Genomic DNA, 26374 nt, shown 5'->3' with positions numbered 1-26374 from the left:
CATAAATATAACTGATGCTGGTTCTGCTGCAGAGGCTGTGGTTTATTTGGTTAAAATGGTCCAGGAAGTTCATGTGGTTTCCTCCTGTAAACCAGAGCAGATCTGGCAACCTCAGCTCTCATATTAGTCACATTAAACTCAACAATGTCTTTACTGAACACTGAGAATGAAAAATATTCAAAACATTTTTCTTTGCACTCAGGTAGTTTTATTATTACTGTACTGTTCTTTAACAACACCAAAATGTGCTCTATATCATTGTTAAAAATGTGTACACACAAAAAATAAATCTAAATGTTAAATGAAAATCTGAATTCTAAATGTAAATGTTAAATCCGAAATCAAAATCTATTTGTAAATGTTCAATCAATATGTAAATGTTAAATCTAAATGTTTAAAGGTCACATATCATGCTGTTTTTCACCATCATTTCCATTTGTTTGTTTAATTGTAGTAAATACATACATACAGTAGCACTGTGTAAAGGATGCTAAAATGCTCACCTTTGTGGGCGTGTCTGTTTACATGTCAATCACGACAGAGAGCTTCCTGGAGGCGTGGCTTCTCCAGCTCAGTGCCGCGTCAAATTCGTCATCAAAGTGGGAACGTGTCATCAAATTGTAGCGATGTTTGTGTTGTGAAAGGAGTAAATCACCCTCTGACTAATGATTGATGGAATCAATGATAAAACACTTTGATCATGTGTATGAAGTCATAATAGAACTATATCATGTTTAAAGCACAGAAATGTTAATTTAGTGTAACATGGACCCTTTAATCTGTCACCAAGTGTAAAGCAAAATGTTTAGAAATTATGAAAGTGGGCATCTCCGCACCTGCCCACACCACTTACTGAGGACCAGTGAGTAAGGAGAGGGGAGGAGCCAGAGACGTGGTGGGATGGCTTCAAACTGATGAACTCTAAAGAGCGGTAATGACTGGTGTACGGCTGCACATGTGGACAACTGCCCTCATACAGTTTAACAGATGTAGATTGACAGTAGCAGCATGCTGTATGTACACTCACTTTAACCAGTGATGAAGAAGACCATGGACCTTTATCTTTACACATGGTGACCGATTTAACAATTAGATTTAGATTCAGACTTACATTTGACATTTAACATTTTGATTTAGATTTGACATTTAACATTCTGATTTACATTCAACATTTACATTTCGATTTAACATTTATATTTAATTTTAACATTTAGATTTAGATTTCGTATTTAAATTTACCTTTTTTTCATTTAGATTTATTTTTCATGTGTAAACATTTTAACAGATATAGAACATTCAACATTTTGATTTACATTCAACATTTCGATTTTGATTTATTATTTACATTTAACATTTACATTTCAATTTAACGTTTCGATTTCGATTTTACATTTACATTTCGATTTCATATTTAAATGTACCTTTTTTTCATTTAGATTTATTTTCATGTGTACACATTTTAACAGAACATGCAGTTGTACATGAATTTTGTCTCAAATGAAAGAAAAATTATCTAAATGTTCAAAATATTTGGCTATGAAACAGTGAGTTTTTACATTCTACGTCACATACGGGACAAGTCGGTCAATGATCCAAACGTAGAGTTTAATTTAGTTTAATTTATTTCTGTTAAAAATAAAACATTTAAATGTAAACATATGCCCACAAACACATAAAAACTAATTTACTTTGCGTTCCAATAAAAGGGAAATGAGCTGATAGTGTTTGAGGAAGTGAGATGAGTTGTGTGGTTTATATCAGCGATGGGACACACATGTTTCTTTATTTTATATTCATGGGGACCTCCCCCTCCCTCCCCTCCCCCCCTTCCTGTGTTTCCACCAAATCAAACCCAGTGTGTGTGTGTGTGTGTAGCTGTGATGGAGACCAAACTGAGTCTGTTCTTCTTCTGTGTCGGTGAGTCAATAACTTTAGAAAGTGTCTATTTGTACAGTTGCTGTACGGACAACCCACTAAGAAAATATATAGATTTATGTTTAAAAAAAAAAAAAAAAGATTGTGTGTTTAACAGCTAAATCTGGTTGGTTGAATTTAAAAAAAAAAAAAGTGGGTTGCGATTTAATGACTTGATTAAATGTGGGTCCCAGAACCCCTGGTTTAGATCATAGATGCACAACTGTCATCACGGGGGGCGGAGCCACAGTCATGTGATCGTATCGGATCTGAGGGTCACATGATCAACATTCATAGCAGCATTAGAATAACGATCAATCAGATTATTATTATTATTATTTATTTATTTTTTGTCTGCACATGCTGTCAAAGGTCAACACTACAAGAAGTGTAATCTTTTTTAGACAGCAATGCATTTTTTTTTGTTTTGTTATTGCAATAAATAAATAACATTATTTTATTGCATAATTGTGACCATCACCAGCCCTCCCTAAGGAAGGGTAAGAAACACTTTACTAAAGGGAGATTATAAAAAGAGAGAGCAGTGTTACACCTAGGTGAGGGGGTTGGGGGGGAGGTGGAGGCGGAAGAGAGCAGGGAGGAGCGATTCAAGGTAGAGAAGTGGAAGAGTTGATTACTGTAAAGTGAGAGTGAGATGTGAAGTTGTAGACGTGAGGCTTAACTATAATGGTGGTGGCTGCGTCCCAGGTCACCCTTTTTTGACACTGCCAGCGCAATGCGCCTCAGTTATTGCTAAAGTCCCCCCGCCGCCCCACCCACCCCCAAGGGCCCAGCCAGACCGCCACACTAGGATGCGGAACGCGCAAACCAGAGGCAGTTCTTTGGGTACCGCCCAAGCAGGGGCCACCCCACGCCGCACCCACTGGTATGCAAGAGTGCGGCCCGCACCCCCCACCCCGGAAGACCCCCGCCAGGACAGGCCAAGCCCGTCGGTCCCCAAAAGCACCCCCCCGGTCCGGGTGCTTTTGGGGACCGACGGGCTTGGCACCCCCCAACCCAGCCCGGAACAGCTAGCGCCGCCCCCAGCAATCAGCACCATCTCGAAGCGCCAAGCAACCCCGCCCCAACCCCGCTACAGACGCCAGCACCCCCAGCGCGCCCACCCCCCACACCGGCGAGGCAGGCCACCCCAGGCCCACATACACTGAGGACAGCCCCCAAGGCGACCAAGAGAAGAGACAAGGACCAAGCCACACCCATAGAAGAGGCACCCCCACTCCCCGCCGGGCCAACACCGCCCGGAGAGACCCCACGAAGAGAGCTCCCAGCAGCACCCCGAGACCCACCGCTCCACCATGCCCGACCGCACCATCCTGATGTATTTGCATTCTACACGGTGGCCCAGCCATCAACAGAGGGATCAGGCCCCCACCGATAGGCCCAAATATGTGATCCTACCCACCTTCCTGTGTGAATTTGTGTGTTTAGTGAATGTATGAGGGGCAATTAAACCTTTGTGTATATATGTGTATGTGGTGCAAATAGATCCGGAGGGTGGAAGTGGTAGTCGCACCCTCCGGGGGGTGGTGTGTTGAGGTGCGATTAAAATTGGAGGGATTGGTAGGGCAATTTGAGGTGAGAATGCCGCCCCCGCGCCACTACTCAGTAGCCCTCAGCCCCACCATCCAGCCCCCCAAGGATTTGGTATGGGTGTGTGGTGCACCAAGTGAGTGAGCCAGACCAGCTGGGAGTGAAGTGAGGTGTTCATTTTAGGAGGCCTGTCTGGTGCGAGCCCAGCCTGTCCACATGGTGGGCTACCGGAGAGGGTAGATGGCGCAGACAGGCAGGCAGTGGACCCCAGGGACGCGCTGAGCAGCACGGCCGGAGACCCACCCTGCGGCACCCCCCAGACCACGTTGGCCCCACTGGGCACGGCGGCACCCCCACCCCCCAGACGCGGCCAAACACCAGCCACACCCCCCAGCAGTCCAGGGGGCGACCCCCGCCGCATGCCAGCCCGAAGAGCCCCCCCCCCGCCGCAACAGAGAGCAGCCGAGCAGGAGAGAAGCCCGCGCCCGCATCAGGGCCAGCACAGGCCCGCCGGGCACCACGATACAATGCCCTCTACAGGGAGGCGGCCCCGGCCCCCCCGACAAGAGAGGACGCCATCAGCTGCCCAAGCAGGCCCAACCCGCCACCCACCAACTGACAAGCGGGCGAATCCAAGCACCCCCAGCCAGGTCCCACCAACCCACACCAAGTGCCACCAGCAGAGCCCCCCTTCTCCACGGAGGCCACCCCCGGCCACACACGCGGCGACACGAGACACCCCCCGACGTCAGCACAGTCCGGAGGACGGCGGGCCCCAGGCCACCCGCCCCACCCCGCCAAAGGCAGCGCGGCGCCACACCAAACGGCAGCCAGTTCCTGGGCGGACGGCAGGAGAACGCGCCCCAAGACGCCCCAACCAAAGACCCACCCCCTAACCCTAACCCTAACCCAACCAGCAGACCAACCACCCCCAACGTGGATCCGCCAGGGCAAGAACCACAGGCTGCGTCCCCACACACCCACCCAGCACAACTCCAGGGGGGGCCCCTGCACGGGCAAGGCCCCACCCCACCTCCGTCATGCACCGCACACTGGCCCACGCGGTCCCCCAAGTGAGCCAAAGGGGGAAGGGGGGGCGGGGCACCGCGCTGGCGATTTCCACGGCGACAGTGCGCTCAAGGGAACAAAGCCGAGGCGCCCAGACAGGCAGGCGGAGCGACCCACAGCAGTACTCCGTCACCCAGCGACCCAGGATGTAGGCGCCGCCCCCGAGCAGTAGCCACCCCCACCCCAGACCCCCCCGGCTAGGAGCCACAACCCCCACCACCCCAGGCCCCCCGACGGGCCCACCCCCAAGCTAACCCACCCGACGCAGCAAAGCCCGCCCCCCAGGCGAAAGCCACAGCCCCTCCCACCAGTACCCTGGGCCGACAGGAGCCCCTCAACACCCAACCCAAAAGGAGAGCAGGCACCAGAGCAAAGGAAAAGGAGGAAGGGAGAACGGGACAGGGGGACAGAGAGCAAGGGGAAAGAGCGGTAGAAAGACACGCAGGCCCCCAGCCCCACGGGCCTCCCAGAAGTGTACGGAGGGGGCAGGAGAGAAAAATCAAACAGCCGAGGGTCCGGAGGACATCCAGAAGGAACGCACGCCCGCTCGTGAAGAGGCACCCAAGCCACCCAGGCCACCCCACAAGCCCAGGGAGATCCAGGTCTACAGTTTGATTAGTGTGTTAGTAAAGAATGGTGCTGGCAGTTCGCTTGCAGGTTAGATCATTAGGCTAAGAAATCGAGATTAAATGCAGTTAAAAAAGGAGTCCAGCACTCCTCAAACCAGGTTATTTTATTTTTCTGAGAGCTGACATTTTTTCCATGTAAATATATTCTATGAGGAGATTTTGCCATTGGTTTATGTTTAAGGATTTTTTATCTTTCCAATTCACTAATATTGTTTTTTTTGCGATGGTGAGTGTTGCGAGGATGGATTGTGATTGGTTTGCTGGAAGATCAAGCTTTGTCAGGTCTCCTATCAGACATAGATCTGGAGAGAGAGGAATCCTGCAGTCCAAAATGGAGGACAGTTTTTTAGTAATTAGAGACCAAAACTGTTGAACTGGGGAACAAAGCCATACGACATGTAAATAAGAATCAACTGTTCCCTGGGTGAACTGAGAGCAGATGTCTGTTACGGAGAAGCCCATTTTATACATTTTCTGTTGGGTAATGTGAGATCTGTGGAGGACTTTGTATTGAATTAGCTGACCAATCAGATTATTAACAGGAAACTACAAAGAGTAACTGTGTTTATTGTTGTTTGTGTGTTTTTGCTGTTTTTGTTGTTTTTGTGTTTTTGTGTTTGTGTAATATTTTAGTGATAATCTCATCTACTGCTGAACCAGTGGAGAACATCAGAGTTCTTGTAGGAGGAAACATCACTCTGAGAGAACCTGTGAATGAGGAAGGTATCTTAACTCATAAAGGAGAGCTCATCGCTCAGGTGTTTAATGGAAAAATGAAGATACGAAAAGAACGTTTCAACAAAAAACTGATGTGGGACAACAGGACACGATTCTTTACCATCACAAACATCCAGAAAAACGATTCAGGAACTTATGACATTGATAATGAAAAATCAGAGATCAGGATATTCATCCTCTCAGTCTATGGTGAGTCATGTGACCTGTTTGTCTTTCCCTGTTCTGATCCTTTGTGAGGACATCGTGTGTGTGTGTGTGTGTGTGTGTGTGTGCGTGCGTGCGTGTGCGTGCGTGCGTGCGTGCGTGCGTGCGTGCGTGTGTGTGTGTAGAGCCTCTTCCTCCTCCTTCAGTGAGGAGGTCCAATGAGGACCCTACTCTCTGCTCTCTGCTGTGCTACGTGGATGGAGCTCCACCCCTAACCAGCGTTGTGTGGATGAAAGGCCAGGAGGTGATGAACCAAAGCAGCAGCTACAGCTCTGTGCTGCTCACCATCCCAGAGCAGGACCTCACCTCCTCTTTGACCTGTGCAGCTCAAAGTCCAGCAGAGAACAAGACTGTGGAGGTGGAGGTGACCACGTGGTGTGGAGACAACAACAATAACAACAGCTGCAGACATGGTGAGTTGAGCTCTCATCAGTCCTGTGTGTGTCCTAATATTTCCTCCTATCTCCTTTCCTATCCACTGTTTCTTAACCTTGGAAGTGTTTAAGTCGCGGCCATGATGAGGAGCGTTCCAATTCCCTTTGAGCTAAGGAAAGGAGGCTCAATGCTTCCTTCATAACCTCCTTTACCCTAGGAAACACTGATACATTCTTTACCACATGAGAACACATTCATCAGAGTGTTCACAGAAACTCACGATGACCGACAAGGGATACAGATCATGTAAGTTAACAATGCAATAATATGAACAACTTTAAATAATCTAAAACCCATATATTATTATATGTAAGACATATAATCAGATTATAACTGACATAAAACAGACAGTCTGTGGTTCTAGAAAAATTGATCAGAGACATTTTTATCCACATGATGTTTTATTCAACATATTTCATTAATCTAGGAATGCTTTGTGTGGTTCTACATGTGTATGTCTACAATGTTATGTAGACCTATATCTGGCATAAATTGAACTATTTCATAAAATCCTACTTATTTTGTATTAATGTTGATTAGTGAGTAAAAGGTGAGTGTGATCAACCATTCTCTATGTGACGTTCTTTAGTTTACCTTTAGTTCCTTGTAGCCATGGTAACCTCTTTTCCTTTGATTTACATTCAAACCTGTGATTTTTTTTCTTTTTTTACTTTGTCTGCACATGATGTCAAAGGTCAACACTACAATAAGTGAAATGTTTTTAACACAGCAATACATGTTTTGTTATTGCAATAAAATAAATACAGGGAGGACAGATTCAAGGTAGGAAATGTAAAGGAAATGTAAACCCCAACCCCAAGGCCCCCCGCCAACATCCCCCCTCCGTACACCCCCGCACCCAACCCCTAAAGGGGAGGGCCCAGAGAGCCTCCCGCCCGAGACCCCAGCAGAGGAGCCAAGGCCCACGCCCAGCAGATGGCCAGTGCCGCGCTGAACGGGCAGCCGGCGGGTTCCTGCTGGCGGGCCCAGAGCTAGCAGGGACCGGACCCCAGACCTGAAGGACCCGGAACAAAAGCAGCACCGGGAGCTGCCCGCCCAGGGATGACGACCACATCCCCAGTCGCCTGGGGCACCAAGGGGACCCTGTGATTTTTGAGGTGATATCAGAGGAAAGTGTTATTTTGTAGCTGTGCACCCTCTCCACAGCCTCCTCACTGATGTAGACAAACTGGAGAACAGCCTTCTTCCTCCTAAAGTCCTCAATCAGTTATTTGGTTTTTGATGTTGATGATTAGGTTGTTGTCAGCACTCCACCAACCTCTGGGTCTCAGTCCTGTATGGCCTCTCATTGATGAGTTTGACAACTGCATTGTCATCTGCAAATGTAATGATGTTTCTGCTTGTGTGGGTGCTGATACAGTCATATGTACAGTAAGAGGACTCAGCACAGCACAGCACAGAGCTGGTGTTGAGGCTGAGTCCAATGTCCAGTAATGTTTCTGTAAGTCTGTCCAGTGGTATGGTATTAAGGCAGAGCTAAAGTCAATGAAGAGGAGCCTCATAATTCCCTGGATGTTCTCGGTGAGAGGTGGTGGTATGGAGTAATGTGGCAATCGTCCTCTGTTGATCTTGTAGCTCTGTATGCTAACTGAAGTGGATCAAGTGTGGGTGGAAGGTAGACATGATATGACGTTGGACCAGTTTTCAAAAACATATTGTCCTGTTTGTGGTGTTGCTGCTCTGGGTCTCTCCTGTGTAAAGAATGCATTCAGCTCCTTTGAAGGTCCAGCGTCGCCCTCGTCCTTTGTAGTGTTACAGGACTTGTAATGGGGGAGATGCTGGACTTCCTGCCACACTTGCCGTGTGTTATTGTCCTTGAAGTGGTCTTGTATCTTCTTTGTATAAGCTGCCTTAGCTGCTTTGATGGCTCTGGCTGTATTACTGTTCTTCATCACTGGATCTGAAGGCATTGTCACGATGCTGCAGCAGGACTTAGATCTCCTAAGTCATCCAAGGCTTTGTATTGGAGTACACCTTGACCTGCTAGTCTACAGTGACGTTGTCCACACAGAAGTTAATGTAGGAGTGCACAGATGTAGTGTGCTCCTCCAGGTCCTGGTGTCCAATCTTTAAGCAGTCCTGCAGATGGTGTCGTGTGAACTCTGGCCAAGATTTGACAGTCTTTTTGGCTGGGGGGGGCTCTCTCTCTCTGATGGTGGTATATGCAGAACCATAGACTGCAGAAGTTATACAGTATCACTACTGACTCTAATGAACACATGGAATAGAAACACAGTTATTCTACACTTATTAACACAAATGTAAAGTACACGACACATAAAAGTCAAAGTTGAGGAGAAAGTGAAATCTCACGGTGTGCGCCGCCATTTTGATAAAACGTCATGATCGACTCAGGCTGTTTGGATCCTGATAGAATTCCAGAGTCGGTCCTGAGCTCAAGAGACGTTTTATTGCACTTTTTTGTTTTATTCTGTCAAATTGATCTGAGTTCAGATTTAGTGACGTCTGTCATGGTGATAAAATCCACATTTCCTAAAATGGACAAAAAGCTCATTTCTACCACTTTCTCCTGTGCCTCTAACCACTGATATAATATTAAAAATCACAAGGTTTGATTATAAATCAAAGGAAAAGAGGTTACCATGGCTACGAGGAACTAAAGGTAAACTAAAGAACGTCACATTGAGAATGTTTGATCACTCTCACCTTTTACTCACTAATTGAATGAATTATGATGAATAAAACATCATGTGGATAAAAATGTCTCTGATCCTTTTTATGTTAGTTATAATCTGATAATATGTCTTAAATATAATAATATTGGGTTTTAGATGATTTAAAGTTGTTCATATTATTGCATTGGTAAAGTAGATGATCAGCATCATCATGAGTTTCCGTGAACACTGATGTGTGTGTCCCTTTAAATGTTGTCACTGCAATGAATTGTGGGTCATCATAATCTGTTCTCCTTTGGTAAAGGATGTATCAGTGTTTCCTAGGCTAAAGGAGGTTATAAAGGAAGCCTTGAACCTCCTTTCCTTAGCTCAAAGAGAATTGGAATGCTCCTTCTCAAGTGGATAGGAAAGGAGATAGGAGGGAATATTGATCTTCAGTCCAATCACTGACTCCTCCTCCTGTTTCCATGTTACAGACTGTACCACCATGTCTGTCATCATCATCATCATCAAAGGTGTCCTCATCCTGTTTGGACAGACTTTGATCTTCACTGTGTGTTTGTTGGAAAGGAAGCGTGTGTGTAAATAATAATTACATTCATTGTCATTTTATAAACCAAAAACATTTAGAAGTTTAAATGAATGTAATAATAATCTACCTAGAGTGTGTGTGGAGTCTGTTCGACCTGAAACTTTGTCAAAGGCTTCCAAAGACCACAAGTGTGCACATCCGTTATTTTGGAATAATTTGGTGTTGCAAAATGTTCATTTTAATTTTAAGATACTGTAACAGCTCCCTCTCTGTAATGAGCGTGGTACTTCCTGTTCCTGGTCACGGGACCATGACGTCACTGTGTCGCTGTTTGTTTGGGTTTAAAAAAGAAGGTCAACATTAAAAACTATTTTGTACTGCTAAAAGTTATTTAAGTTCATATTTCATGGTTATTTAAAATTATCCCCGTGATCCCAAACTTCCTTTAAGTCGTGGGTCACGGACTTCACTTCCTCCTCCGTCTCCATCGCTGTGCCATGCTATCGTTAGCGTCTCAAACACAGAGCTCTCTGAATAGATCAATTGGTGTATTGACTGCTTCATATGATATTCATTTAATACAATATACTTTTGACCTAAATTTGAGTGTTGGCCTTTGTTTTGCTGGAACACATGTTTTCTCAGTTAAACCTACCTATAGAGTGTTATGTATGTCATAAAAAGTGTCTGACTCCGGCTCCAGTTCTTTGACAAATAGCAGTTTTACCACCTTTTAGACAACAAACAATAAACATTTGTTGCTTCTTCTCTTTGTGTCCAAGCTAAGGCTAATTTAGTTCACATATGGTGTCTGAAAATCCTATATGTGCTTTCTCCCCCGACTTCCTTCAGAGTATGATTTGACCCTCGATGCTCTCACAGTGTGTTTGTCTCTGGTTGTCCTGTTTTTTTTGATTCTGCTTGTTTTAATAAACTTTGTATTATTTTGCAAGTCAGTTTCAACGTTACACTACACTTTTTTTTTACCATCCACATCATCACCTGGGGGAGTCACGACAACACCATCAGCCACTGGGGAGTCTTTTACAGACAAGTTTCCCATTGTTTAAACCATACAACCGTTTGTGTAATTGTTAAAGTACACACAACGACAACAGAAATGCACAAAAATATCCAAAAGGCTCCAAAAATACACCAAAACAAAAAATACATATAAAAATTAGTAAAAAAAAACATTTATCATATTCATGTCTCATAGAATTAAACCAGATAAATCACACACACTATTTTATTTTACACCCATAAATAAAGCCTTTATAACACTACAGAGTACAGTATGTACACCTCTATGTACATACAACTTTCACACACAAACTCATTTGGCCATAATTGACAACTCTACTTAGACTCCTCCCACTATATAAATACATATTTCCGATGGGCACTGTACTAGTAATAATTAATTGACAGCTTATCTGAGTGATGAAGATGTGACTCATAGCAGTGTTGGTTGTGGTTTTCATCTGAAATGGTGTGAGTTTCATAGGAAAGACATTTAGCAACATTAACACGTCATCACCTCTTCCTCACATCAGACTGCTCACATTACACAATCAATCAATGATTACATTTTATTTTATTTTATGGTTTATTTACTGTGTACATTCATATTAATACAAAAAATGTACCAGATTTATCCAGAAGGCTAGTTTTTATCTGTAGTCCCTGATATGACACACAACGGAAAATATACCCAAATACATAAGAAATATGAACAAAAACAACACATATACACAAACACCAGGATCATCTATCAATGGTCAGGTTGTTTTCTAATAGATCTGATTGGTCAGGAGGCGGGGCTTTAGGACTCACTAACCAGAGAAAAACCTGTTCATCACCAGGTTAACGTTCAGCATTAGTTGTCATGGTGATTAAGCTTCAGCGAGCTTTGTTTATTTATTTTATTATTTATTTTTTGCAAGTTTTGGTCCTAATTCTGGTCCACATAGAATCCAGTAGGTGGCGGTAATGCACTTTTTAAGTTTGTTAACTGCTATTTTAAAAACAACACATGAGCGTTTCCTGGAAACTGTTGGGTGGGGAGAGAGAGAGAGAGAGAGAGAGAGAGAGAGAGAGAGAGAGAGAGAGAGAGAGAGAGAGAGAGAGAGAGAGAGAGAGAGAGAGAAATGGCGATGAGTCGGATCTTCTTCTTCTGTCTGAGTGAGTAAATAACAACGTTAATCAGTAACAATGAGTAGAAAGGAAGGAGGATAACATGTTTAACTAATCCTGTGAATGAGTTCACAGACACTAAACAATAGTTATGTTTGTTTAAACACAGACCAAAGCTGCAGAAAACGGTTTAATTTGCTATGAAACCTGTTTAAAATGTTCATATAATCCAAAGAACAACCAAACAGATGTTAGATCACAGTTTGCTCCTGTCCAGATGTTCACCCTCATTAGTCCACAAACAGTGCATGTGGTAAAATTAAAGATGAAACGTGCAAATATACTGTTGTGTATCAGAGCATGTGTTAAACTAACCCCTCAGAAGAGTCTGTTTTATATAATACACAGTATGTCAACGAAAATGCATTTTAAACATTTTTAGATTATTTATATGTGAATATAAAGATTCCTGTGTAAAAATAAGCACAGTTTTGCACTGAAAACAATTATTCATGCAGCATCAGGGCCTGTGTTTGTGTTATCAGATCAACATTCATTTAGAAAAAGTGACTTGAGCATTAATACAGAAAATATCAAAGAGTTTTTATAGTCATTTTGTGTTTTTCTGTCATTCTGTGTATGTTTGTTGTTGTCTTGCTCGTTGTGAGGCATTTTGTGCATTTCTTTTTTCAGGAGTATTTTTTTTGTGTATTTCTGTGGTTTTGCTTGTTTGTTAGTGCTGTGGGTCTTTTTATGTACTTTTATTGTCATTTTCTGTAATTTTGTATATTTTTTGAGTGATTATAGGTATTACTGTTGTTTTGTTGATTTTTGTAATAGTTTGTGTGTTTTTCTTTTCTTTTACTGTATTTTCCTGCAATATTGTAATTCTTTGTATTTTTAATGTATTCTTGCTCTTGTTTTGTGTATTTTTCTGTCATTTTGTACATTTGTTGCCTATGTCTGTCCTATATAAACACAGGTGCTGGTCATAAAATTAGAATATCATGAAAAAGTTGATTTATTTCAGTAATTCCATTCAAAAAGTGAAATTTGTATATTATATTCATTCATTTCACACAGACTGATATATTTCAGATGTTTATTTATTTTAATATTGATGATTATAACTGACAACTAATGAAAATCCCAAATTCAGTTTCTCAGAAAATTTGAATATTACTAAAACTGATACAAAAACAGATTTGTAGAAATGTTGAAAAGTATGATCATGTACTCAATGTAGTGATATACATTCAAATGTATAGGAACTATATGAGCAGACTGTATTGGTGTTACGCACATCAGTGTATCATGCTATCTGGTCCCCACTGAGAAGTCAGTCACTCTCACACAACGTGTCTCCTATACTGTATGTCTTCATCATCATACCATAATACTACACTCAATAGTTGGTTTTACCTGAATTACTGCAGCAGTGGGCGTGGCATGGAGTGGATCAGTCTGTGGTACTGATCAGGTGTTATGAGAGCCCAGGTTGTTCTGATAGTGACCTTCAGCTCTTCTGCATTGTTGGGTCTGGTGTCTCACATCTTCCTCTTCACAATACCTCATAGATGTTCTATGTGGTGAAGGTCAGGCCAGTTTGATGACCAATCAAGAACAGGGATACCATGGTCCTTAAACCAGGTACTGGTAGCTTTAGCACTGTGTGCAGGTGTTAGGTCCTGTTAGAAAATGAAATGTACATCTCCATGAAGTTGGTCAGCAGCAGGAAGCATGAAGTGCTCTAAAACTTCCTGGTAGACGTCTACGTTGACCATGGACCTAAGGAACCACAGTGGACCAACACCAGCACATGACATGGCACCTCAAACCATCACTGACTGTGGAAACTTTACACTCCACCTCAAGCAACGTGGATTCTGTTCCTCTCCTCTCTTCCTCCAGACTCTGGGACCTTGATCTCCAAAGAACATGCTAAATGTCCTTTGATCAGAGAACATCACTTTGGACCACTCAGCAGCAGTCCAGTCCTTTTTGTCTTTAGCCCAGACAAGACGCTTCTGACGCTGTCTCTAGTTCAGTGTCTTGACACCAGGAATGCTACAGCTGAAACCATGTCTTACATACGTCTGTACGTGGTGGTTCTTGAAGCTCTGACTCCAGCTACAGTCACTCTTTGTGAATCTCCTCCACATGTTTGAATGGGTTTAGTTTCACAATCCTCTCCAGGGGGCGTGGCTATCACTATTGTTTGTAGACTTTTTTCTACCACATCTTTTCCTTCCCTTCACCTCTCTATGAATGTGTTTGGACTCTGTGAACATCCAGCCTCTTTAGCCATGACCTTTGTGTCTGGTCCTCCTTGTTCAAGGTGTCAATGGTCGTCTTTTGTCAGGTCAGCAGTTTTCTCCATGATTGTGTAGACCTACAGAACTAGACTGGAGAACATCTAAAGGCCTTTGTAGAACACCGGGTGTCTTTAATATTAAACCTCTCCATAATATTATAATCTATTGTCAGTTATAATCAACATTAAAAGAAATAAACACTTGAAATATGTCAGTCTGTGTGAAATTAATGTAGACATTATACAAGTTTCACTTTTTGAATGGAATTACTGAAATAAATCAGCTTTTTCATGATATTCTAATTTTATGACCAGCACCTGTATATTTATTTATAGCCAATGCACATCGTACTGAAATTGTTTGAGCATCTATGAGCATGCACGCACATGCACACTACCGAAAAATGAATTTTTGATTAAAAAATTTAATTAATTTTTGTTTATTTTTGTTTTCAAAGTGAACAGACACGTGTTGTATATGTTTATTTGATTATGTCAGGGTTATAATCTCAGTATGGAGGTAAACTCAGACCGTGACACGGGCCCTGAATACAAACAGAGGAGGAGTTGGGTATTACTGTTGTTTTGTTGATTTTTGTAATAGTTTGTGTGTTTTTCTTTTCTTTTACTGTATTTTCCTGCAATATTGTAATTCTTTGTATTTTTAATGTATTCTTGCTTTTGTTTTGTGTATTTTTCTGTCATTTTGTACATTTGTTGCCTATTTCTGCCCTATATAAACACAGGTGCTGGTCATAAAATTAGAATATCATGTTCACAAGTGAGGGAAGGATGGAGCGAGAGATCAACAGGCGGATTGGTGCGGCGTCTGCAGTGATGCGGAGTCTGCACCAGTCCGTCATTGTGAAAAGGGAGCTGAACCAAAAAGCAAAGCTCTCTATTTACAGGTCGGTCTACGTTCCAACCCTCACCTATGGTCATGAACTTTGGGTCATGACCGAAAGAACAAGATCGCGGGTACAAGCGGCCGAAATGAGTTTCCTCCGTAGGGTGGCTGGGCTCTCCCTTAGAGATAGGGTGAGAAGCTCAGTCATTCGGGAGGGGCTCAAAGTAGAGTCGCTGCTCCTCCGCATCGAGAAGAGCCAGATGAGGTGGCTCGGGCACCTAATTAGGATGCCCCCTGAACGCCTCCCTAGTGAGGCGTTCAGGGCACGTCCCTCCAGAAGGAGGCCCCAGGGAAGACCCAGGACACGCTGGAGAGACTATGTCTCTCGGCTGGCCTGGGAACGTCTCGGGGTCCCCCAGGGAGAGCTGGAGGAAGTGGCCGGGGAGAGGGAAGTCTGGGCCTCCCTACTGAGGATGCTGCCCCCGCGACCCGGAAACGGCTAAGCGGGAGAAGATGGATGGATGGATGGATAGATTGAGGTTGACATAGGAAACCAGTTTATTCGGCTTTTGTTAATTCTGCTTTAGGGCTGAGGGTTGGGAAGGCTCTGATTGGACAGGAGGAGAATGTGACGTATCACGTTTATTGGGAAAAAACACACAACAAACCCTTTATTTTCATCTACAACATAGAAGACCACATGAGAACTGGTTTGACCTTTATTTTGATGTAGTTTTGAAGCAGCAGCTCAACAATAACACACTTTAAACAGCTGAGCAGGAGATATGAACTAATCATGAATAAATAAAGCCCAGTAAACTCTAAAACAATAACCATGAATAAATATTAGCTCCCTGGTAAAGATAGTAACTCTAACAACCGTTACAATGATAAACTGGTGATATTACAGTCTGTGCAGCTACAGTATGGGGAAGTATTTAGTATCACCCGTCCAATAAAGCGTGTTTAATAAGTCTGTGTGAATATCTGCATGTTTATGCTTCGTCCATCCACTCTTTTCATTATATCCATCTATTCTAAGGCTCTTATTAAATAAATAGTCTCAGCTCTAGTCTAGTCATCTACACTCAGCTTGTCCAGCATTTTAATGCTTCTTAAAAACAACTTTGCTTAAAAAATGTCACATTAAGTTCAAAAACCTTCATTTAAAGAGTCTGAGCGCAGAATATGAAACACATTCTGTAAAATTTAAAGTGGAAAACCATGTGTGTTGTTGTTTTAAAGGTCAATAAACTGAAATATCTGCTTTTGGATTTAACAAAACGAGTTCAAACAGGAACAGATTGATCCATTTATGAGTTTGTTTTTGATGTAAGTGTTGGAAACCTTTAGTTGACTCTGTTTGAACTTGTGTTGAGAGCAGACAAAGTGCATGGATATGTTATTTGATTATTTGTGTATTAATGTACAGCCTAAGACTAGAGGCCTGCTGTAGCGCCACCTTTAGGATGATTGGCCTGTTTTGGTAGTTGAGTCAATCTGGCATTGGACTGGACCTTTGTTCATAATGTGGTGATTGTTCACACATAGAAGGACATGCAGGACAACAGTAGGTTCTCATCATCTCAGGCTGCATCATGGCCCCTAATCAAACTTTAGTGAATCTTTACATCTTTTAAAAAAAGACTTGTTTGTCAGTCAGTTTTTTAACAGCTTATTAATTATTAATGATAAAAACAAAAAGCTATAAAATAGGAAACTAAACAGTAAAGTTCATTGTAGATGGGATTTGTTTTCTTCACAGCGTACAAAAATATCACACTAAAATATCTCTGAGCAGAAGAAGCGATAAATAAAACTGTTTCTTCTTTTATTACACAGGGACTTTCCCATAACGGTTAGCTTGTAAATACACCGGGTTAAGCTAACCGCTAATTTCCATGTGTAGTTCCATGGTGCAGGGGGTTGAAGTTTTTATTTAACATTTCTGTGGCCGACGCCCTCAGAAGCTGATGTTGACCTAAACAAAGACAGTTTTCAGCTACGTTTGCGTTGGGTCACAGAATTTCATTACTCTGGGTTTCGTCAGATCTCTTAAAACTGCTGAAATGTAGCAGAGATTGAACAGAAATTCACTGCCACGCAGAATTTGTGTAAATTGACTAAATTTGCATTAATATTTGAAATCACAACATCGTGAAATCCTGGAGCGTCTGAATAACGTGCACCTGATCACGTACTGTACCACTGGTGTGAGCGAGAACGTGTGAACCACAGCGATGGATGTAGAACCTGAAGTAGGTTCCTATGAAATCCATGTTAACGGAATCACAGAATCGACCAATGAAAAGGGAGTCCACTGTTGAACACGGAAATTAACAGAATGTTGATGAAACGCCGTCATCGTGAGGCAAAGAACGTTTTGTTTATGGGGAAATGTTTCAGGGGACGGCTCATTAGATGCTCCGCCCACCTCCCTTTCATACATCTTTATATGACATATACTGTAAATAGTTTAAAAGGAGCAGTCACAATAATCCATATCTACCTTTTAATTGTAGCTTAGTCATTATTTGAAGTTAGATTATTATTTCCCCCTTTTAAGACTATTTTTCTGACTATAATTTAATCTGCTACAACGCTGGTAATTCTTAACCAATCTACACCATTCAAATGTCTAAATGCTCCACTGCTTAGTGTCAATGTGTCTACAGTATCTAATGTTGCTAACACTTATATTTTAATGTAATATTAGGTTTTAAGCTTTTACTGTAAACTGCTATATCTGTCAATTTTTAACTCAGACACAATTTTGGTTGTAAAATGTTGTCCAATGTTTAATCTATAATTAATTTAATACTAGTAATTTGTAGAGGTTGCACTCTGACAAAATAAATGTATTTACATTTATTTTTCTCAATTGATTTACACCAAATATCAAAATGTTCTGCTACTTATTGACAATGATATCTAATTTGTAAAATGCTCACTTTCTTACTTTTAATGTAATTGTAGGTTTTGTGCAAAATTGTTTGCTTATGCATTCCTTACAGTGTTTGATTAGACCAATGACAGCTGTTGCTTATTTACTGATAGGAAAACTGCTGTTCTATTTCATAATATTTTGTGAGATGTCTCACTATGGGATACACACTCCCTGTCGTCCTCAGAATAAGAAAACATTCTTTTCCCACGGGTGTTGATAAATGATGGAGTAAGATGGTTCTGTTTGTGCTTTAATTGTTTATTTTTGGCTTTGCTCGGCCGGATTAAAAAGACCAACGGGCCGGATGTGGCCCGCGGGCCATAGTTTGCCCACCTATGTCTTAGCTTTTGGTAGTGTGTGTGAACTTGTGTTTATTGACACAAACAACCAAAGGAGTTAATAATCCTTTCTTTTTCACTTTACCACTTGCATTGTTGCGGCAACGCAAATTTGTCAAGTTACAGTTTTCTTTTTTTATTAGTATTTATTTAGTTTCCTCACAGGAGTTAAAAACTAATATTTTCTATAAGAATATTACTGAAGAAAAGCAGAATTTTAACAAATTAATTTGGAAAACAAGGAATTTAGAAAAAACTAAAGTGGATTTTATAGAGAAATAAGTGGGACCACCCCCTCTACAGTTTACACATGAATTATTATAATGTCCTGCTGTAATAACACATCACAGCTCAGCATCCACGTCAAGAAACAACATGTTTAAAGAAATGAAATGATTAAACCACATCGCGTGCTCTTTGGTGTGCTACAGCCCATAAAAGCATTTCTTCTTATATTCACACAGAGGACTCATTGCATGAGTAACCACTGCTTCCTGTTTTTACTGAGAACGATACTTCCTCTATCTGCTGCTGCTTCAGTTCTCTAATGTCTGATGTCTACTAATGGAGTTTAATGCTCTACACATCCTGTATGTGTCAGGAGGTTGTTGGCTCTTCTGATGCTGACTCATAGTGGAAGATGATGCACTAAACATGAACATGTTCTTCTGAGAAAGGACACGTATATGGTCGGGGGGTACACTATGGAATCAGAACATTATCATAATTACAGGGTTTTTCACTAATGCACATGTTTTGTTTCACAGTTGTTTCAGATTCACAAATGCACACAATCTGTTTCATAAATATATATTTTATGCAAACTTGTAATATAAATTCTGAAATGCACACGCTCTACTTCACTAATATTATTTTGAGACACACATGTAATATAAATCTACAGATAATGCAAATTGCTGAATGTGCATTTATAAACTGCTTCTGGTGGTGAATTATGAGCTTGTCCTGATGTCACGGGTCAACTAACGTCACCATTGGCTGATAAAAGTGATTGACAGATTCATCAGCCAATCATATGGCTTCTTACATTTTCTCCACACTTTTAAACCAATAGCAGAGCTACTGATATATGTGTGTGAGCATACGCAGTGTGTAAACAAGAGTGTGGAGAAAATGTAAGAAGCCATATGATTGGTTGATGAATCTGTCAATCACTTTTATCAGCCAATGGTGACGTTCATTGACCCGTGACATCAGGACAAGCTCATAATGTTATTGTTATTTTACAGCCTAAGGTTTGGTTAAACAAGTGATGCCGTTTCATCTGATGGAGTTTTTGCTGAGTCATAAGTCCGTTTGGTCTGACCAATGACAGGTGTTCCTGATACTCACTCTGAGACCTGAGGATGAACTAAAATATACACTTTGACTTCATTTCACAACAAACTCTAATGTCTGATTCTGACTCTGAGGAAATGATCTACTTTTTTCTTTGCTAGCTCAACTGGGATGCTAATTAGCATGCTAACCAGCTGCATGCTCACTAGCAGAACAGATTACAGTAACCTTCTCCATATGATTATTGAACTGGAGACTACAGTGTGAAGACTAGTGTTGTGGTGGTTTTGATGAATAAGACAGAATCCATCTTTAGGATTGTTGGTCAGATGCTGACTCAGGGTTTTTTTTATGTCAAAATGTTTAGGTGAACAGACCCAGAGGTTTAACAGGCTTTCAGTGTGTGTCTCAGTGATATGTATGTTGCTGATAGCGGTAGTCATAACATAGCAGAGCCTCTTCAGGCAGAGACCTTGGTGAATACTATCAGTGCGCTTTGGTATCTGGCCTGCTTAGGGCAGTCTGATCAGAAGTGATCAGGAGAGATTCTGTATTTACATATCAAGTAAACTTAGAGGTAAATGATACTGTGGATATGGGAATGCTGATCAGCAGTTCTCTCTGGAATACTCTCTAAACTAAGCCTCAGAGAAAGTCCTGTCCTGTAGATGGACTGTGTCTAATCAATGTCTAATCAAGGCCGGAGTGAAACTTTTCACATCCAACTTATTCTACTAAACCAGTCACACTGCTATCAGTCCTGATAAAGACAAAGGACAACGTGTACCATCAGAGAACAAAACTATAAGGAAAGAACATGGAGTCAATGAGCTTCCATCAAGAAATCAAAATCACCAAAAAGAAGAGGTCGACCCACCTCCCACATCTCACGACCACCTGCTTCACCCCAAAACTCACATACTCCGCCCTCATCCAGCTTCTCTCCTACTCCTGCCTTCTTGGATTGAACTTCCTTTAACCTTCCTTTTATGGCCAATCATTGAGAAGATGGTTTTCAATTCTTAACTTTCAACAGAATATTTGATCAGTTTCAGTCAGGCTTTGGTTTTGATGTTAAAGTAATGCAATGGTTTAAGTTCTACTTGGAGGAGTGAAGTTCTTTTGTAAACATTGTAAACTTTGAATGTAATGTCCTGTGGGGTTCCTCAGGGCTCTGTTCTTGGACCTCTTCTGTTTAGCCTTTATATGCTTCCTTTAGGACACATTTTACACAACTGTAATGTTGATTATCAGATCTTCTATATCTATGTGTAAACCCAGATGACTATGTTCCCATCATTTTATTGTTGATTTTAAATATTTTTAAAGCTCATTTTAATGTTCCTATTGATTTTTAAACTGTTCAATGTTTTCTGTTGCACTTTTTAATCATGTAAATCACATTGAGTTCTCTTGTGAATAAAATGTTCTGTACAAATAAATTATCCTTTGATTTAATTTTCCTTTGATTAAAGTGCTTTAATTTTGTCCGGTTAGAAAAAAAACAGGATTTGATCAAGATCTCTGCAAGGATCCCAGATAGTCCTCCATCTTTGCTAGCGTTGAGTGGATCCTCATGGAATGAGCAGAAGATCCAACCGTGATGTGACTGATTCCATCTGTTGCAGCTTAGACTGTGAGTTAAGAAGCGAGCCACGTGCTGTACCTCTGAATCACTAGAGGTGTAAATCACCAGTTTATTGATGATAAAATATGATTTTGATTCTTTGGACACGATACAATATTTTGTTTGATTTCTCAAAGTCTGCCACGATTCAATCAATTTAAGACGATATTATTTCCCCATTGAACACAGTCGGATACATTTCACCAACAAAAGGGCGTATCCTGATGATGATGATCGATGGTTAGAACTGCTATTGATTTGATTGGATTGTCGCTAATGCTAATGCATGCTAACTAATCGATCTCTACGATTTGGGTTCTAAACTCAGTCATCACCAGGACCTCCTCTCTGACCCTGTGTGTGCTTCACTCCCATGAGGAGCAGCTGTTCTGTTTTCTGACTCACTCACATTTAAAGACTAACTAAACCCCAAAACCATTTTTTTCTGCTCATTTTTTTTATTTGTAATGAATGATGAATTTGAGGGTGTGTCAGCTCGAGTAGCTCCTCCCATAAGCAAGACTTTTTATTTTTCAGCCAAAGCCTCAGGGTTTAGTTACACTTTAAAATTCCAAACGAACCTGTTTGAACCTGTTGTTTGAACACGCTCTGTGTTTTTTTATGATGTTTACACAGTGACATTGGTTGTCCTGAAAGGTGATACAAAATAAAACACATCATTATTATGAATATTATTGGTTTGTTGGTGGTGGGATTGTCACATGTCTAATTAATTAGTCTGTTCTGATGGGTTTCTGCTGGTTGTGACAGTCTTGGTGTTGGGACTGGTTTGGTTCTTCACCTTCACCAAATCGTTGACTTTTTGGATGAAATCTGTCACATCTCTGAGGTAAATGTGATGTAGATATAATACAAGTGATAACCACTGTCCTCAGGGCCTGGTTTTATTTAAACTATTTTATTACAACTGTGAGTTATTGATGTTTAATCCTGGATGTGATGATAAGTTTTTGTGTTTGTGTAATATTTTAGTGATAATTTCATCTACTGCTGAACCAGTGGAGAACATCAGAGTTCTTGTAGGAGGAAACATCACTCTGAGAGAACCTGTGAATGAGGAAGGTATCTTAACTCATAAAGGAGAGCTCATCGCTCAGGTGTTTAATGGAAAAATGAAGATACGAAAAGAACGTTTCAACAAAAAACTGATGTGGAACAACAGGACACGATTCTTTACCATCACAAACATCCAGAAAAACGATTCAGGAACTTATGACATTGATAATGAAAAATCAGAGATCAGGAGATTCATCCTCTCAGTCTATGGTGAGTCATGTGACCTGTTTGTCTTTCCCTGTTCTGATCCTTTGTGAGGACATCGTGTGTGTGTGTGTGTGTGTGTGTGTAGATCCTCTTCCTCCTCCTTCAGTGAGGAGGTCCAATGAGGATCCTACTCTCTGCTCTCTGCTGTGCTACGTGGACGGAGCTCCACCCCTAACCAGTGTTGTGTGGATGAAAGGCCAGGAGGTGATGAACCAAAGCAGCAGCTACAGCTCTGTGCTGCTCACCATCCCAGAGCAGGACCTCAACTCCTCTTTGACCTGTGCAGCTCAAAGTCCAGCAGAGAACAAGACTATGGAGGTGGAGGTGACCACGTGGTGTGGAGACAACAACAAAGACAACAACAACAACAACAACAGGCATCGTAAGATCTGTCCTAAGCTACTGTTTTAAAGTCTTTATTCATCATCATCATCATCATCATCATCATCATCATCAGTCTGTAGTTTATAAAGGTGTGTGTGTGTTTGTGTAACAGGTCTGTTGCTGATCCTCATCATCGTCTCTGTGTGTGCTGTGGTTGTACTTATTGTGTGTGTGATCACTGGGAAATGCTTCAAATGGAAGAGGAAACACACACAAGGCAGGTCACACACACACACACACACACACGTTTCATCTTCATCCAAACGATCATATCCTCCTGTAGGAATGTAATTAATATTGACTAAACGTGGCCATAAATCACTCAGTCTGGTTCCTGGTCCGTAGGTGGTCCACGAGCCACAGTATGAACACTGTTATCAGGTCTGATGAACCAGTGCACAGTTTAAACACCAGATGGTGCTGTTGTGTTTATGTAGTACATTAAAGGGATAGTTCACCTATTTTAGACATGACGTTGTATGCAATCCTCACCATCACTATAGTGCATACACATTGTTTCACTCAGTGGTCACCTTCCTGGTCCGAGTTCTGGCCGTTTGAAGTTGGTCAAGAAAGTAGTCCCGGTTAGTTTCTGGGGCCACATGACTGTGCGTTTTTAATAGAAAAAAATATATGCGTTTGAAAGCTTGATTCATTTACATCACAAAACCGCCCACAAAAAAAATTCATACCTCCAGTTTTAATCGGCACTATTTTCTCTTCCGTGTCCATCAATCCGCGCTGCCGTCTACGTCATCGGTGCGCCTAATCCCATCAGATGTTGATAGCGCGACTCGCGGACAACATGTCTGACTCCGCCGATGGCAACTCTGGGGCTGGTTGCCATCGGCGGAATCAGACATGTTGTCCGCGAGTCGTTTTTAGACTATTTTTATTTGTTTAATAATTTTTCTACATTATTAAATGTCTGTGCAGCAGACAGAATTCAACTTGCCTCCAAATGAACTTCTTCAAATGTCTTTTAGTGCTTCTGTGCATTCACGTCTCCACATTGAATGAGCAAAATGTTTATTTAAATATGACGTCTATACGTGCACCTACTAGTGGTGAAATGTTAGTGAATTCACCCACAGCAGGTGATCAAACAGGAATTAGGCACACACCTGGTTTACCAGCATTTATTTCACATCTTGGTGAATCCATCCCTCAGACTCATGATCAATGATCTGTAAAGTAAACATGAGGCTGCTTTGGTTTGTTTACACGTGATTGAATTGATCTTGGAGAAGTTGAATGCTTGACCCACTAGTTTAAAAGGTCACCTTATTGGATCACTGCTGGGAGACCAGGACTGGCCTTAATCAAAGACAAATCATTTCTGATCTTTGGTTCTCAAAGCCAACCATCATGGCTGTCTGATCTACACCAGGATGTTGTGTAGAAAGACGCTTCATTTCTCCTGAACTCTGAAGCTGAGGGAACACGTCCCTGATGTTTTGTTCTTTTTTGTGATGTTTGTGATTTTATTCTGAGGAACACGTCAATGAAACCATCTCCTTCTATCCTCCTGATGTTCTTCTGATGGTCTCCTGGTGTTCTTACTTTCTGTTCTTCCTCCATCTTCATGATGGCAGCACTGAGCAGAGATATTATGGAGAGTTTTTCTCTGAGCAGCTGAAGGACCATAAAATCCACCAGGGGGCGTCTTAAGCACCCGATAGAGCTCAGATGTTCCCGTCAGTGTGGAGGAGCTGCAACTCTACTCTGAGCTCCTCACAAAGCTCATGTCTGTATGTCAGGGAGGAGCAGATGTTTGGTTTCAGGCTCTTGTTGAAGTTTTTCAAATTGTGTAAATGTAACAAATGTTGTTTTTACTGTGATTGTGTCTCTGTGTAGAAACCATGACCTCAGAACCAGACCTAACGTATGCTGAGGTTCACATTTCTTCACACAGTGAGGTTAGCATGCACACACACACACACACACACACACACACACACACACTCTCAGTGTGTTCTCTCCTTACAGGGTCCAGTCTCTTCTCCTGATGTCTCCACTGTTTATTCTAAAATTCAACTTCGTTCCAGAGCAGATGACGACGTCCTAGAGGAAACATGAATTCTCTGCCAGGTTTGTGGGTCTATTCCATCTTCTGCTGCTTATCCATAGCCGGGTTACGGGGGCAGTATCCTTAGTGGAGGCCCAGACTCTTCCAGGAGATCCCAAGGCATTGACAGACGAGCTCAGAGACGTACGGCACGTTTCCACTGGCGGTATCAGCTCTATGCTATTCTCTTTTTGCACATTTCCACTGGGAAAAAGTACCTCCTCTGTGGTTCCTGGTGCTGCTTTTATTAGAACCTCCTTCGTTTAGGTTCCAAAAAAAGTAGCCCTGACAGCTCCGCCCCTCTCTTCACCCGAGTGTGCAAGACATGCGGCCGCAAGTCTGACGATACGACTACGAAGTCGATCATTGAACTGCGGCCGAGGGTGTCCTGGTACAAAGTGCACATATGGACACCCTTATGCCTGAACATGGGGGGGGGGGTATTTAGACAGGAAATGATGTGTGTATAAGTACCATCCTGTCCAGCAGGGGGCAGTAGGTAGCAGTGACGATACCAACACTCAGTGAGCAGTGATGAAGCCAAGATGGGCCTCATGTTAACTAGTGACCCATACTGAACTGTTCAGTGACCACACTGCTGTCAGTGGGTGGGGCTATGACAAGTCAACCGATCAGGAAGTCAGCAGCTGTCACTCAGGAGCTTCATGGTTGTGTGCAGAGATGAGTGAGTGAGAAGGTGACTAATGAATGTTTGTATTTACAGACTGAAGATCCTGATTGGACAGAGGTGGAAACCAGTGGGAGGAGTCCTGCTCTGAGACTGTTTGTCCTCCATCAAAACGTTTTCCTTTGACCCTCAGACGCTCCAATACCACCAGACGCCTTGAGTACACACAGTCACCAGAGGGGTGTTCCATAAAGCAGGTTTAACAAACTCTGAGTCTATCCATAAACTCTAGGTCAACATACCCTCCATGGTAAACTCTGTGTATCTGATCCATTACAGCTGGTATGAAGTGGATCAATCAACCCTAAGTATGTAAACCTTGGGTTACTGACGTGCACGCGCGCGATAAAAAGCCATCATCAATGGATAGGAGATTTACTCGAGCTGCCATGGTAACCACCCGGAAGACAGTGATTTATTCACCCTGATGGTGAAATAAGCCAGTGTTTGATGAATATGATCCTGTTCTTAAGGTGTGTTCAGTCTTCAGTGACTAAAGTGGCTTAAATCACCTGTAATTAGTCACACTTTTTGGTCACTTCATCACTTTATCTCTTCAGTGACGTGACGAGTGGTGAATAATAATAATAAAATGTGTCTGAGGAGACGTGTCAGCATCATAGGATGTCTGTATAGAGAGTCCTCCTGTTACACTTAATGATCTGTATCCACAATGTCAAAGAAAACTACAGTTCGATAAAAAAAAAAAAAAAC

General features: G+C 42.0%; 1 protein-coding gene across 3 annotated transcripts; it reads left to right on the top strand.

Annotated features, from left to right (window-relative positions):
* Positions 1–1850: 1850 nt before the first annotated feature.
* LOC114462895 (CD48 antigen-like) lies at positions 1851–25959 on the top strand. 3 transcript variants are annotated; one of them, XM_028445993.1, is made up of 8 exons: positions 1851–1917; positions 5796–6089; positions 6230–6479; positions 22856–22902; positions 23017–23121; positions 24762–24823; positions 24894–24995; positions 25697–25959. In XM_028445993.1, the coding sequence occupies exons 1-7, from the start codon at positions 1881–1883 to the stop codon at positions 24981–24983; spliced, it is 885 nt and encodes a 294-aa protein (XP_028301794.1). In that variant the 5' UTR covers positions 1851–1880; the 3' UTR covers positions 24984–24995; positions 25697–25959. The 3 variants fall into 3 exon arrangements, with proteins under 3 accessions (XP_028301794.1, XP_028301804.1, XP_028301787.1); XM_028445986.1 differs by lacking the exons at positions 1851–1917; positions 5796–6089; positions 6230–6479 and adding exons at positions 11873–11912; positions 21107–21245; positions 22230–22523 and having other exon boundaries at positions 22606–22902; XM_028446003.1 differs by lacking the exons at positions 1851–1917; positions 5796–6089; positions 6230–6479 and adding exons at positions 11861–11912; positions 22230–22523 and having other exon boundaries at positions 22606–22902.
* The last annotated feature ends 415 nt before the right edge of the window (positions 25960–26374 follow it).

Source organism: Gouania willdenowi, chromosome 1, assembly GCF_900634775.1.
Source record: "Gouania willdenowi chromosome 1, fGouWil2.1, whole genome shotgun sequence".
In the NCBI taxonomy this organism is placed as follows: Eukaryota; Metazoa; Chordata; class Actinopteri; order Blenniiformes; family Gobiesocidae; genus Gouania; species Gouania willdenowi.
This window is presented reverse-complemented; position numbering and strand designations above follow the sequence as displayed.